This window comes from Populus nigra, chromosome 16 (genome assembly GCF_951802175.1).
Source record: "Populus nigra chromosome 16, ddPopNigr1.1, whole genome shotgun sequence".
Classification (NCBI taxonomy): Eukaryota; Viridiplantae; Streptophyta; class Magnoliopsida; order Malpighiales; family Salicaceae; genus Populus; species Populus nigra.
The window spans coordinates 11147801-11161516 of record NC_084867.1 but is presented as its reverse complement, the minus strand read 5'-3'; the positions used below and the strand labels follow the sequence as shown (position 1 = coordinate 11161516).

General features: G+C 33.4%; 2 protein-coding genes across 2 annotated transcripts; one reads left to right on the top strand and one right to left on the bottom strand.

Moving 5' to 3' along the window:
* Positions 1-1061: 1061 nt before the first annotated feature.
* LOC133676174 (SNF1-related protein kinase regulatory subunit gamma-1-like) lies at positions 1062-4268 on the bottom strand. The gene is made up of 6 exons (XM_062097783.1): positions 3943-4268; positions 3568-3740; positions 2941-3111; positions 2579-2854; positions 2064-2227; positions 1062-1637 (listed from the first exon to the last, which is right to left on the bottom strand). The coding sequence occupies exons 1-6, from the start codon at positions 4148-4150 to the stop codon at positions 1340-1342; spliced, it is 1290 nt and encodes a 429-aa protein (XP_061953767.1). The 5' UTR covers positions 4151-4268; the 3' UTR covers positions 1062-1339.
* A 5359-nt stretch (positions 4269-9627) lies between these two features.
* Positions 9628-13138, top strand: LOC133675007 (uncharacterized). The gene is made up of 6 exons (XM_062096270.1): positions 9628-9896; positions 10397-10442; positions 11766-11892; positions 12210-12280; positions 12378-12496; positions 12916-13138. Exons 1-6 carry the CDS (start codon positions 9777-9779, stop codon positions 12946-12948), a joined length of 516 nt encoding a protein of 171 aa, XP_061952254.1. The 5' UTR covers positions 9628-9776; the 3' UTR covers positions 12949-13138.
* The last annotated feature ends 578 nt before the right edge of the window (positions 13139-13716 follow it).

Here is a 13716-nt window from a genome sequence, read left to right as displayed (position 1 = left end):
GAATGGAGGAAAACGTTGGTTGGCATTCACACACTTTCTGAGAGGAAATTTAGTCTCAGTTGTCTGCTCCACTAAGTGCTCTCTTTTTAATGTCCTTGCTCCTAAGGTGACTTCCGGATCAATAATTTGATTTGTCTGCAACCACAAAGTTTCTGTACAGAAAAGGCCCCTTTCAGTAATGGTTTCAGGCAGGAGGTTCATGGCTGTCCTTCTGTCACTTAGCTGAACTCAACCCAGTGGGGGGCACGAGTTTCCTGAGCATGTGGAGCATATAACCCGTATGCTTCCAAAGAAATGTGACCAGTAAACATGCCATGGCGAATGGAATTATGTGCTTTAATTGCCCTTGCAAAATGCTGGCATGGCTCTTGGTTAGCTTAGTCTTGGATCAGACAAGTTACATCACTTGTTTGCCCTGGATGCGAAACCACAGCTGCCCATATTAAGCGGAGACATGCGAACAACTCTGGTGTTTTCGTTCTGTACCAATGGATTGGTGTGATGAGATCTAGATTCGAACGGATGAGAATGATGCATGAATATTATCTTTGCCCGATTATCCAAAAGACAACCGTTGTGCTGTCACATTGGAATGCCCGTGGATGTTGTTGCTCCCATATGCAGCGACAAGAAGGCTCGACCTAGCATGGATGAGGGAACCTGTCTGTCTTCGCTTTAAAAAAGGTTATCTATCTGGTGGCCTGAACTGGAAACAATGTTTAGATACCATTGAAGAGGACATTTAACTAAGGTTCGGTTCGATTCGATTCTTTGCTTGAGGAGAAAATGCCTTTACCCACGTATGAGACATTCAGAAAAGGTTGCTCTTTCTTGCTCGAAACGAACTTGTGGATTCGATGCGGAACGTTGCCACCTTACAGAGCTCGCTGGAGTTGTTTCAAGGAAGAAAATCCCATTTCTCATGAACAATAAATTATGGCATATCAGATGCTTGCTGCCTTATTGCAAAGCATAAGAAACACCACCAATATATAAATGGAAAGAAAAACAAAGGGAACAAGACAGAACATATACTTGGAAGTAACTGTAAAAACATGCAATTTACTCCTTGGAAAACTTAGCATTGAACTTAATGAGGACAAGCAGAAGAAGTCCTGCTTGTTTGATTTTAACACACAAGGAGCTCAAATTCGAGTTCTGTGATACATCAACGTCGGAGTGGAGGAGAACTAATTACAGGGGTGCTCGCCTATGTTATAACCACCACATTTACTGTATCCAACAATCAGAAAGAGATTAGCAGAAAACATTTGAAAAACACCGTCAATTATTAGGGAATGACAAGATCATTATAATACCCCTTGCACTCTACTGCCTCTTATACTCTACTGTTCAAGGGTAATGGCAGCACTCCATCAAAGAAATCACCAAAGTAGCCATAGGGCTCATGTACAAGCCTTGAGATTATGTCTCTCAATGTGATCACCCCTTCCAGATTCCCAGCATCATCCACAACATATACGCGGTGGATTTTCTCAGAGTCAAGCTTCATAATCAATTCTTTAACAGAGTGGTTTTTTGTGCATACCACCATGCCACTCACAAAAGGTGAGGTTCCTTCATGCTTCTTCAAGTAGCTTCTAACTGCTGTCAAGAAGTTCTTCGCTGTGATAGATCTGTCAAAGTATTTCAAATGAGTACTCAAATGGGAAAAAGATTGACGCTAAACTCAGATCCTAAAAACTTCAGCTTAAAGAATTATGTGCTGCTTTTTACTCCTTAGAGCACATGACCCGAAGACATTCATGGATTCATCAACATATGACTCAGCAAAAAGAAAAAAATAAATAAATTGTTGGAGCCCAACCAAAAAAATCCTGCAAAAAAAGCTTTGTTGAGAATTAATCTTCATGAAAGACAATTTCATCAGCTTCCAAATTGACTCTGAATACCAGCTTATTATTATCACCAAAATCCTTATAAAACCAATATGACCAAGCATATTGTAGGGCTCCTTAAGAATTTGAACTACTAAACACAGGACATTTTGATAATGAACTATAAAACTAACCACAGTGCTGGGAAAAAGTGGAGCTACAAACCTATAATCGTGGTAGATCTCTGGTGCAGTTAAAAGGAACTGGACATCTCTTATACTTATGTTGCCAACAACCTTTATACCGCTACCATCAACAATAGGTATTGCTCCAACTCTCTTTTTCCTCATCAGCTTAAATGCCTGGAGCACTGGTTCTTCCTCGTACACCTAAAACAGGAAACTGACCATTCAGGTGACTATCATTAACCTATAAATCTTCAAAACAACATATCATTTTGCTTTAAAAACACACCAAGAGAAAATGGAGAGTGCTTGCCGACAAGAAAAACCTGGTCTTGGTTAAGACCAAGGTTTCAAACGTGCCATTACCTCCTCAATTTATTTGAATGGCCAGATCAAAGACTCAATGGCCCAGTAGTCAACATAAATACACACACAGCAAAACAATTCATCCCATGCATTGTTAAACGCAATATAATGACCAATGCATGAGATGAGCATGAATGCAAGTAACCCTGAATCCTCATAAAGAAACTTTAAGGAAAAAAAGTGATGGACCTTGACTACATGATCACGGGTCATCAGGGGAAGACCAATTTCAGAAAGTTTCTTGGTTCCCCAACTTTCAAACCATTGAAGCCCAGCACATTCTGCTAACATGTGAATAACAGAAGACTGAGTGACGATGTTGTCAATCTTCGCCTCACCCAGATCAACCACTGGAACGCTCTTCATTTTGTAATTTGAAAGCAGCAGAAGCATGGTCAAAAAGGAGTTTGATTTCTGTAAGGCAAGAAATGGTGCCCAACGGAATGACCCTGCAATGTCTCGAACCTGTATGGTCTCAAGTTAGCATGGAGGATCCAATGCAACATAAAGATTAACAAGCTTTACATTATCAGCAAAGAAAGAACCAAAACCTTCGTGTTCTTGTAGAATTCAGAAGAAGTCAGTGCCTCAAAAAAATTTCCAGAAGTTGCTTGAGCATCTTCAGGGCCTAAGATCCCGAAACTAGCTGCATTGGTCACTCTATTAACAGCTACTTCAAGAGCTGATCCCGGGGTTGTACTCCTGGGTGATGGAGGTTCCGACTGTCCAAGAAAAAGAAAAAACCATAAAATCCCATTTTCAATTCCCATTCAGACAAGATCTCCAGAACACAACATTAAAAGACAAAGGCACCATACATCTCATTCTCATAGTTTGACAGACTAAAAAGAAAAGAAATTGTCAATGCTACCGCCTGATATAATAGCACAGACAGGATCATAGGCCACATCAATGAATTAAGAAAAACAAAACTTTAGTCTATCCCATTCTCTCAAAATCAGACACGTGATTCCTGATCTGTCTCTACACATGTTTGTTAATGATTAATGTCATTATCAACCATTACAAACTGTATAACAAATCAAATACACAAGATTGCCTTCATATATTTTTCCTCTTTGAATTTTCTAATATAAAATAAACAGAACAATAAAGGTAATTGAATCACTTTCATTAATCAAAACAGAAAAACAAGGTTGGCCAGCTAGCTAACTAACCTGATGCAAAATCCAGACTACAATCCCAGCAAACTCAACAATCCCAATGTATCTGTCAATCCAACTAGCATCCTCAGGAGCATCAACATCCACCACAGGGGCACTAAGAATCTTGTGTTCTGAAAGTATTTGAACAGCCTCTGCTAGACTGGTGTCTGATTTTATCTCGATCACTACAGAACCAAATAAAACAAAAAAAAATAATCACGAGGAAAAACTCCATAAAAAAACAAAACAAAAAGGGTATAAAGAAAGTTCCACTCTTGATCATAAACACCACCCAGACAACCAAACCGATCATGATCATCATAATCCAAAGCTTTTAACATACAATTTACAACTTTAACTCAAGTGGGTTATCTGTTATTTATTTACCTTGAGAAGAAGGAGCAGGAGGGAAAGCAGAGACAGGGATACTCTCAAAGCAAGCGTTAAGTTTCTCAGTTGGACTTAACTGTGGTTCTTGAACATCCCATAAATCCTCTACTTTCATTCCCAGCCTTGCCTCTGGACTTTTTGGACTATCTTGCATAACTTCAAGAACAATAGCATTTTCCTTTCTCATAAGCTGCATGCTTGCCATTATTTCACCAGTATCCGATCTCTCTTCCTTGTATACTAGTCTCTACTAGTGTCTCTCTCTTTTTTCTGTGGGCTCAAATCCAAGGCAGCGTGGTCTTCCCACTCACTCGCTTTTTTTATTACATTGCTGACAATGATGGCATCTCCATCTTAGATAACTACAAAAGTTTCTTCCTTTATTCCCTACCACCCATCTCACTGTGCTCTCTTTATTCACACACTTTAACACCGTTTAAAATTATTACCTTTTTTATTTAATTTTCTTACAAAAAGAAAATTTACTGATTTTAACTTAAGAAAAAGATTAAGATTTTGTTAAATGCATCATTATTGTAGGTTAATAATATTCAGAATAAATATTATTTTTTAACATTCAAGATCTTGGAATGGTAAACAAATTTACCTTCTATTTGTTATATTAAATTTCAATTTAAGAAAAAGATAATTTGAAGTAATTCTTTAATAAATCTCCAATTTTGATATAAATAATATAATTGAAAAATACTTAGATTTAATTGTAAAAATTGGCTGGGATATATTTTAAGTCTAACTTCCAAAATAAAAAAAATACTAATTTTCAGAAAGTCTTAAATAAAATAAGTGAAATAATAAATTGGGTAATAGAGTACAAGTTAATTGAAAAGAAAATGGTAAGTTATTTTTAGGGGTAGAAATGTGGATTGGTGAATGGGAACACGTGGATGGTAGGGAAGGGTGAGGGAGCATTGATGGCGATGGAGGAGTGTGGTCAAAGTATTTGACCAAATTGCATGGGTTAAGCTTATCATGGGGGTCCTATAAAGAAGGAAGGGAGGGGCCTTTCTTATCCGCTTCTTCATGGCGGCCACTTACGTGGCAATCTGCTATGCGCCCCGGCGTGCATTGCGCACCCCTTGAAAGTTTGACGTTTACTGAATGACTTGGACAATGACGTGGCTTTGATCTTGACATGTGGCAATTACAAAGTAGTCAAGTCGTTGGTTTGTTTTCGCTGATGCCACGTTTTGGCTTCCATAGTTAAAGATTCTTTGTTCAATAATTGGAGATGCTGTTTGGGTGTACAGAGATATTGTTTGTCGGTTGCACCTTATTTTTTTTTAGTATTTTTATATTGTTTTGATATATTAATATTTAAAAATAAAAAATATATATTATTTTAATAAATTTTTAAATAAAAAATATTTAAAAAAACAACCACTACTATAATTCTAAATAAAGCTTTTAAAAAATAAACTGATTGAATTATTTTGGATGGAGTAATGATGGATTATTTTAGGAAGCAAGTCACTATGGCAGTACTGTCATAGTGTCATGGTGTCTAATATATTAGAGGGGGTTAATGGACAATTTGCTTTTTTAAGAAAAAAAAAATTGTATGATATTATTTCCAGGAGTGAAATAAATATTTTATTATTTAAAAAAATATATTCCGACTTGATTTTATATATTGTGATTAATTCATCTTTTAATCAATGATGAATTTATGTGAATTTTAATTTTTTTTACAAATCATGGAATTAATGCTCTCTCTCTCTCTCACACACACGCGCGCGCGCGCGTGTATATATTATCTTTCCGTGCAAGAAAGATTTTGAGCACTCCAAGATCACCAACCCTGTTTCTGGTTTAGTAAAACCGCCTTTTAGTAGCGATCATGATGTCTACATCACAAAAATAGTTATAGATAATTACTAGTCGTGTGCTGATGTGATGTTAGGAAGTCATTTTCAAATTTTATTTTATTTAATTTAGTGGTAATTAGAATAAATATTTCTAAGAATCTCGAGAGTTTAAATTCTGGAGAAAAAATTGTGTTTCTTTAGCTAAAATTTCAAAAAAATTATCCATCTATTTCGTTTTTGTTTTCATGAAAATATGGTTTTTTTTATTTGCATGGTTTTTTGAATTGAAAAACATATTTACAAGAATTCAAATTATTTAAATTAAAAAGGAAACAAGATGTATTTCTCTAGTCAAAACTCTTTTTTTTAATTCGTTTTTTATATGTAAATTGTTTTTTATTAGAATAATAATTTTTAAAATAAAAATTTATCATGATTTGAAAAGAAGTTCCTAATAGAAAACAAAAAAAAAACTGATAATTTTTACTTAACTATATGAAAAAAAATTAATTTGAGGAAATTACATTAAAAAAATAATAAAACATATATTTTATTCTTGTTGAATATTTAAGAGTAATTTTAAAAAACTATACATATCAAGTTTACGTATGATTGTTTATAAAGTAGTTGTTAATATTATTCTAAAAAGCTCTAATATTAGTTAAAAGCATAGTATAATCAGATGATTTTTTAAAAATAATTCATTGTAAAATTTTATTTTAAAGATATTTTTATTTATAGGTTATAGGTAATTGTAGGATTACATTTCATTTAGGTATGTCAATTACATTTTACACCAAACCTAGCTAACTTGTTTTTATTTATAAATTTTTTGTTTGGGTGGCTCAAGCTCATCATCTCTTCATTTTTATAGATATATAAATGCCATTAAATATTCTTATAGATATATAAATACAATTAAATTGCAAAATCTTATGGTTACTACGCATTCTTAGTAATAATTTGTATATATATATATATATATATAGCTAAGTTCACCATTACTCTTTTCATTATTTAATAAGTAATTTGATTTTTTAAAAAAAAAAATCATTTAATTTATCATAAGCACTTCCAATGGGCATGTTGAGCATGTTTGGAAGCGTGGTTGTGATTGTGATTTAAAATAGTTTTTTTAGAAATGCATCAAAATAATATTTTTTTTATTTTTTAAAAATTATTTTTGAAATCAACACATTAAAACAATTCAAAAATATAAAAAAATTATTTTTTATTAAAAAAAAATTTTGAATTTTTTAACGTGTTTCCAAGCAGGGCTAAAACCCAGTTTCAAAATTTAGAGAATTGGCAGACGTTGAATTATTTTACACGAAAAAAAAATATTAATTTTTATGAATGATAAAACAATTGATTTTTCCGATTGTTCCCTTATTCAAAGGTTAACATTTGTTTTAACAATCTTTTCTTTTTTTCATGTCTGTGCTCAGATCAATTGTAAATTAGCTAGTTTCCTAGTTGCGCGCGCGCACAAAAAGAAAAGGGTAAATTAGGTAGTAAAAACTCTATCATAAAACATTTTTATTTATTTATTAGAAAATAGATTTCGTTTATAAAGAATTGAAGCCCAGAAAGCCCACCACAGGCAGGTCAAAACTTCACTCAGGGAAACACAGCCCTTTCTCTAGAAGGGCTAAGCCCAAGAAAGCCAACCTTTTCCCTATCACAACGTTATTGTTGGGAGATTTTTTGACTTAAAATACAGATTTCTTAATTTTTTTTTCTGGCTAGATAGGTGTGTGTAGTTTAACTATTTATATAAATAATAAATCAGATTAATTCTAAAAAACATGTATGTATTATTCTGCGGGCTAGCCTAAGTTTTTTTCAATATACAAGGAGGATGGTAAGGTGATGCAAATATTATTAAAAAGTTAAAAATATTTGAAATTTGAGTTATTGACTTCATTATATTTAATAAACTTGACTGATTTAAATATTATGAATAAAAATAATACAAAGGTAACAAATAAACCAGAAAAAAGTTAACAACATAAAAATAAAAATAAAAATTAACTTTGACCCATCCGGTTTAACATGTTAAATTTGTGATCTAATTGTGATTTTAGGGTAACATTGTCGAAAGCACACTAGATAGAACATGAAGCTCAAATATTAAACAACTCAATGTTGAAGAGTAAAAATAAAAAAAGACCCGAGTCAACCCACTAACCTTGTGAATATGAGTATATAATATTAGAATAACCTTGTAGAAAATAATTTTTTTAAAAAAAAAATTAGATGACCAATTCCAATATGCATTTGTTTTTTATATGAATAAATTCTAAGATAAATTTTTTTTTTTTTTTGAAAACCAATTCCATTTTATCCCAGCAATATTTTTTTTTATCACACCTTTAAGATCCAAATATATTTTTCCGTTGCAATTAATTTGTTTGAGCCATCTATCGATCAAGTTGAAAGAAAACATTAAGAATGCAAGATTAAGATAAATGAGAAATTAAAATAAGAATTAGTGAATAATTAAAAAATTGATTAATATAAAAAAAATGCTATTAATAAAACGATTTGATTGAAAGACAATAGAGATGTAAATAATACATAATTAAACTATAATAAACTTTTGTATAACTTATTTTCTCTCTTCGTACTAGTTAATCAATTACTTTTTTATTTTTTATTTATCTAAATGCCGTTAATTATTAATGCATGCTAAATTATGATGGGACATGTTAATTATTTGCATCCATATGTGAGAGAGGAACCGCTCTTTTCTTGTTTCTAAAGCAACTCTCAAAGCAATAAAATCCTCCAACATCATCATTCTTGCCGATGAAGTTTCTGCTTGGCATTGCTGGCACTGTGGTTCAATTGTCTCTTTCAAGTTTTTTATTTTTATTTTTATTAAATTATTTGAATACAATAATATATTTTAAAAACCATTTTCTAACACATTTCAGAGCGTTTGTACCCGTGTTTTTAAAAAAATTGGTTAAAAATTAAGTATTTTTTTATATATTTTTGATCGTTTTGATGTACTGATTTTAAAAATAATTTTAAAAAAATAAAAAAATATCATTTTGATGCATTCCAGCACGAAAAACACTTTAAAAAACAACTACAACTACATTTTCAAACAGATTTTCTTAGTTTAGTTTTGAAGTTTCAAATACCACTCTACAAAATATCATATTTGTGATCAATTTACATAACTATGCCTAATTATTATTTGATATCAAACCTAATAAATCTATGACACCAGTTTAGGATTTTAGGATTTATATTACTTATCCTAGGATTTTTATTTGAAAAAAAATTATCATAAATTTATGGAGCACAATAACATTTTCTCTTTAACAATATTATACTTTATATTTTTCAATAAATATCGCATGGATACACATTTGGTGATGATTTACAAATAACCCTAGATTCCAATCAAAATAAAGAACCAGTTAAAACGACTTTGAATTTGAAAATAAAAGGCAAATTAAGACAAATAAACAATTTTAAAAGTAAAGAAGGATAATAAATGCGTTTTTGATAATGTAGCGTATTATATTTTTTAAAAGTATTTTTCACTCAAAAAAATATTAAAATAATTTTTTATTTTTTATACTAACCTATAAAAACTATAAAAAAACATCAAATTGATGTTTTTTATATATCAAGCACTCTTTTTAAACGCGCTCCAGTGCAAGATGAAACGCAATACCAAATAACCTCTAAGATGAATAAAATTAGAAGGGATAAAATTAGTACAAAAGAAAAAGAAGAGGGACCAGTTTTGTTGTATAATGTTGTCGCCTCCTTGCTGTGGATTTACCAGCAATCAGAAAATAAATGTAGGCAAAACCCACACTTACCGTATATATAGCAAACAGTAACCCATTACACACAGACACACAAACAAACAAACAGTGCCGTACAACTTAGCACAAGCCCTAAACCTTGTTCTAAAATTTTGACTGTCATACTTGCGGGTCTACCCCTTCTCTCTCGGGTTTCCTTTTGCTTTTAAGCTCCATGGAGAGCTCTTCTTCTTGCCCATCCGATTCAAATCCAAAGCCCCCTGGTGCTTCCAAGTTCCTCTCCAATCTTCCCTCCCGCGGCTTCTTGTCCTCCACCGTCTCCTCCTCTAACCCAGTCATTCTCTTCTCTTATCAAATAATGTTTCTCTTTACTTTTAATTTTACTGTTTGGTGTTTAATTATTTTAATATTTTAGTTGAAATAGTTTTTTTTTTTTCACACACACACACACTAATTATGATAGGGTTTTAGGGTTATTGACTGTAGGCCTGCATCTATTAGAATGGTGGAAATGTTTGTTGTAATTTGATATTTTTACATTGGGTAATTAACGTTAATGAGGATTTAGAGATTGTGATTAGCGGAAATGAGGAGAAGGAATCTTGAATTTTTCGATTGCTGTTGTAGGGTTTAGTGGTTGCATTTTTGTTGCGTAAGATGTTGGTGTAGAGAAAGTCATTTATGTAATTAAAGGTTATTAGGGTTGGCTTATTTGCTATTAGTGTCTAGTGTTTTTATCTTTGTTTACGGCGTCTTCGTTTTATTCCTATGTGAATGTATGTGTTCTTTTCTAGTTTTCTGAGAGCTTGTTTGAATGCTGGTAATTTTATGCAGGGTGGGATGCGGGTTTATATTTGCGAGCATGACACATCACCTCCAGGTCTTTTTATGTTTTTAATTTTCTTGGTTTTCTAAACTTTGGTGTTCAAGGCAATTTGTAGCCCTGAATTTACGCTGTATCCAATGCTGCTCTAGGAAGATGTCAATTTTCATTTTTCTGATTCTAGTTTTGAGATAACAGCGACATGGTCCCACATGGCTGGTTGAATTTCTTGTTTTAGTGAAGCAGCTCTTGTTGTTCCCCAGGAAAGAGAAAGTTTGCATTTTATTGCACGGTCTTTGTTATCTCCTAGTTTAGTTTTATACATGGTAGATTTTTAGCAACATGAGTTTTCCTTCCTGGCTGAAATTCCAGGCATCATGAAGCTCTTTACTTAGATGGCATATGGAATTGAAGAAAGAATAAGCAAGCCAACTCTTTTAGCTTTTAAAGCAATGGATTTTCTGGTAGCTTGCAGTTAGAAAAATTTGAAAGCACTTGCTATAGAAAATGTGATTGCTTTCTCCTATGTTATACTTCTCTCATTTTTTTCTGTCCTTTTTCAATTTTAATCTTTTTGGGAAACAAAGCGGGGAAATGGAGCTTTTGGGATTCTGCCACATGCTACCTTTTACATTTCGCAATGGTTTTTTGTCCTTGATAAAAGTTATTTCTGCCTGGGTTAGGTATTTGACTTTGGAGAGTGTTTTGGAATACGAAAGTTAATCATGAAGTGAAATGAACTAATATCTCAAGCTGCTCAAAAGATTGAAATTTGATTGGATTGAAGATTTCAAAACGTTTGATACTCTTCAAAGTTTCTTTTTTTGGGTCCTATCTCAGGCTACGCACTGAGGATTATTGCTCTTTATTCCCAAACACTCCCTCCTGGTGGGATTTGGACTCATTCTTAAGTTCCTAGACTGAACTTCAGTAGTCTTTACAAGACTAGTTGCATAGCACCCCAAAGTTTATTAGATTTTACTAGTTATATTTATTAAATTAAACTTCAAATGCTGGATGTTTTAAATGTACCATGAGTTGATTATGATTTGCCTTTATGTGAACCGTAAAAGCATGAACATAGAGATTCCCTATATTTATACTGTTATAGTCATATGTCTATAATATTAGTTTTTCTTAGTTGTTATAAACAATGTGGGAATCATGTCCATGTTTATTATCATGTGTTGGTATTGGGTTTTCTCTCTCATCCATATCACATGATAAATAAAAAAGAAGTATAATAAATACATGTTGAGATTATGTTATACTGTAATGTTTTGTTTTATGTTATGCAACCAAAACTCCTGGGATTTCCTAAAGAGTGTGAATGGATATTTGGATATTGGAAGAACTGACTTCTTCTCCCTGTTTATTCAGAGGGCCAACAAATAAAGACTAACCAGACAAACATTCTGATAAGATCACTCCAGCTTAATAAACATAAGGGTGATTCAAGTTCGAAGGATGTGAAGGTGTTAACTGCAACTGAGGGTTCTAGAAAGAGGTATTGCTTCTATCTTACTGGAACAGGATGCTTCACATGCTTTGAAAAGATCTGCCTGTTTGTCACCTATAAGCATTATACGATTATGTTGCAACCATATATTTGAGTTTCAATGCAGAAAGGCTTTCATGCTTCAGTCCCGTCGTGTCCCTGTTGTCTATAGTGATCCACATGAGCATTTATTTTTATGCCTTTTCTTTTCTTGTTCTTAAGCTCCTTTTCATTTAGCTGTCAAAATTTTGTTGTTGGCGAACCTCTTTGCATATTTGATCATGTTCAGTCTTGACTCTTGCCGGTTGCTGCCAACAATTTTTCAGGGCTCCAGAAAGAGCTTTGGATTCCAGGGCGCCAGCAAAGAGAGGCAATAATCAGATTGGTTCTCGACAAGGTGATCTTTTATATTTATTGGACATGTTCTGTTCATCTTCAACTTATATATAAACTAATGGCCTCATCTCTTCTATTTTGACCGAACCTTAAAACAGGTTTTGAGCACACAGAGGGATCTGATAGCCGCACATCAGATAAGGATTATTACAGTTTGACAGTAGAGAGGCTCCGGGCTCTCCTGAAAGAGCGAGGCCTTTCACCCAAAGGAAAGAAGGCAAGTATACAGCTTATCCAAATCTAATCTAGACTTCTTTGTTGTCTAGTCATATGGGTGTTATTGCTGATTAATATGCTGAAAGAGAGTGATGGTTACTTGCTACATATAGTGTATGTTTCATTGGTAGTTCGGATGCAATGGTGCTGATTTGTATTGCACCATTAGTTCCAGTGGTGCATCTCCTCCCGCTTCATAAGGTGGAGGCAATAGGTATGAAATGCTGAAAGGTGAACCCTTTGCCTTTGTGGGGTGGGAGGGTTGAAGGGAGGAGAAGGGTCTCCTTTTCACTAGCCAACAAACTTAAATATATTTTATCAGTTGGGGTGTTGTTGGGGCGTTCTCATATTGACAAGAAATGAAAATCATCATTCTCATTTTGCATGTGCCTCTACTGATTAGTGGTATTGCATGTGCAGGACGAGCTGGTTGCAAGGTTGAGAGGTGTGTAAAGTGTAAATGGTTGATTGTTCAGGTGCAGGGTTGAATATAATCTCTGCGTGTGTACCATCTACATCCAGGATAAGGATAGTAGATGATTTTCTCTTCTTCTATGTAACTTGGAAAATATAAAAAAAATGTTTAACTTGGAAGTTAAATAAAACTTTTGCACAAGAATGAGCTCGCTGCTGCTCTTGAGAATCGCATCTTGTATGGTTTTGTATTTTAAGCGGGTTCGGTCTTAGTTTCCAAGGTACCTTCTATTTTCATGAGGTTACACACGGTCTTATGATTAAAAAAACATAAAGATTATCTGCACAATTTTGGGTGTCTCGAATGTCTAGTTTGAATTAATTTTTTTTTTCCGATACTGTAGTCTAGTTTCAACATTGATCAATGACTTCAAATGCTAATCCTTCGGATTTTCAATGGCAGCTCATCCATCTAAAGTTGTGTTTAAAAACTTGAGCATGTGATAAATGGAGTTTAGGATATGGCACTCCTAATCTCACATTCAAGCTTGCAAGTTGCAGCTGATTCTTCGTCTCCAAGGAGCTAATACAAACTCGCAGTTTTCTAAGATTAGAAGCTCTCTCATTCTTGTTTTCGGGGACTGTTCAAATGGTCCATGATAGATTCATCAGATCAAAGCCGCAAGCTAGTGAAAAAACCATTAGACTGTAGTATGTTGACTCGCCTCACTGCTTGTAACTAGGTTTGTTTTGATAAATGAAAACTCCTCAAGATTTGCACTTTGCAGGGTGGCCTTGCTAAAGGAA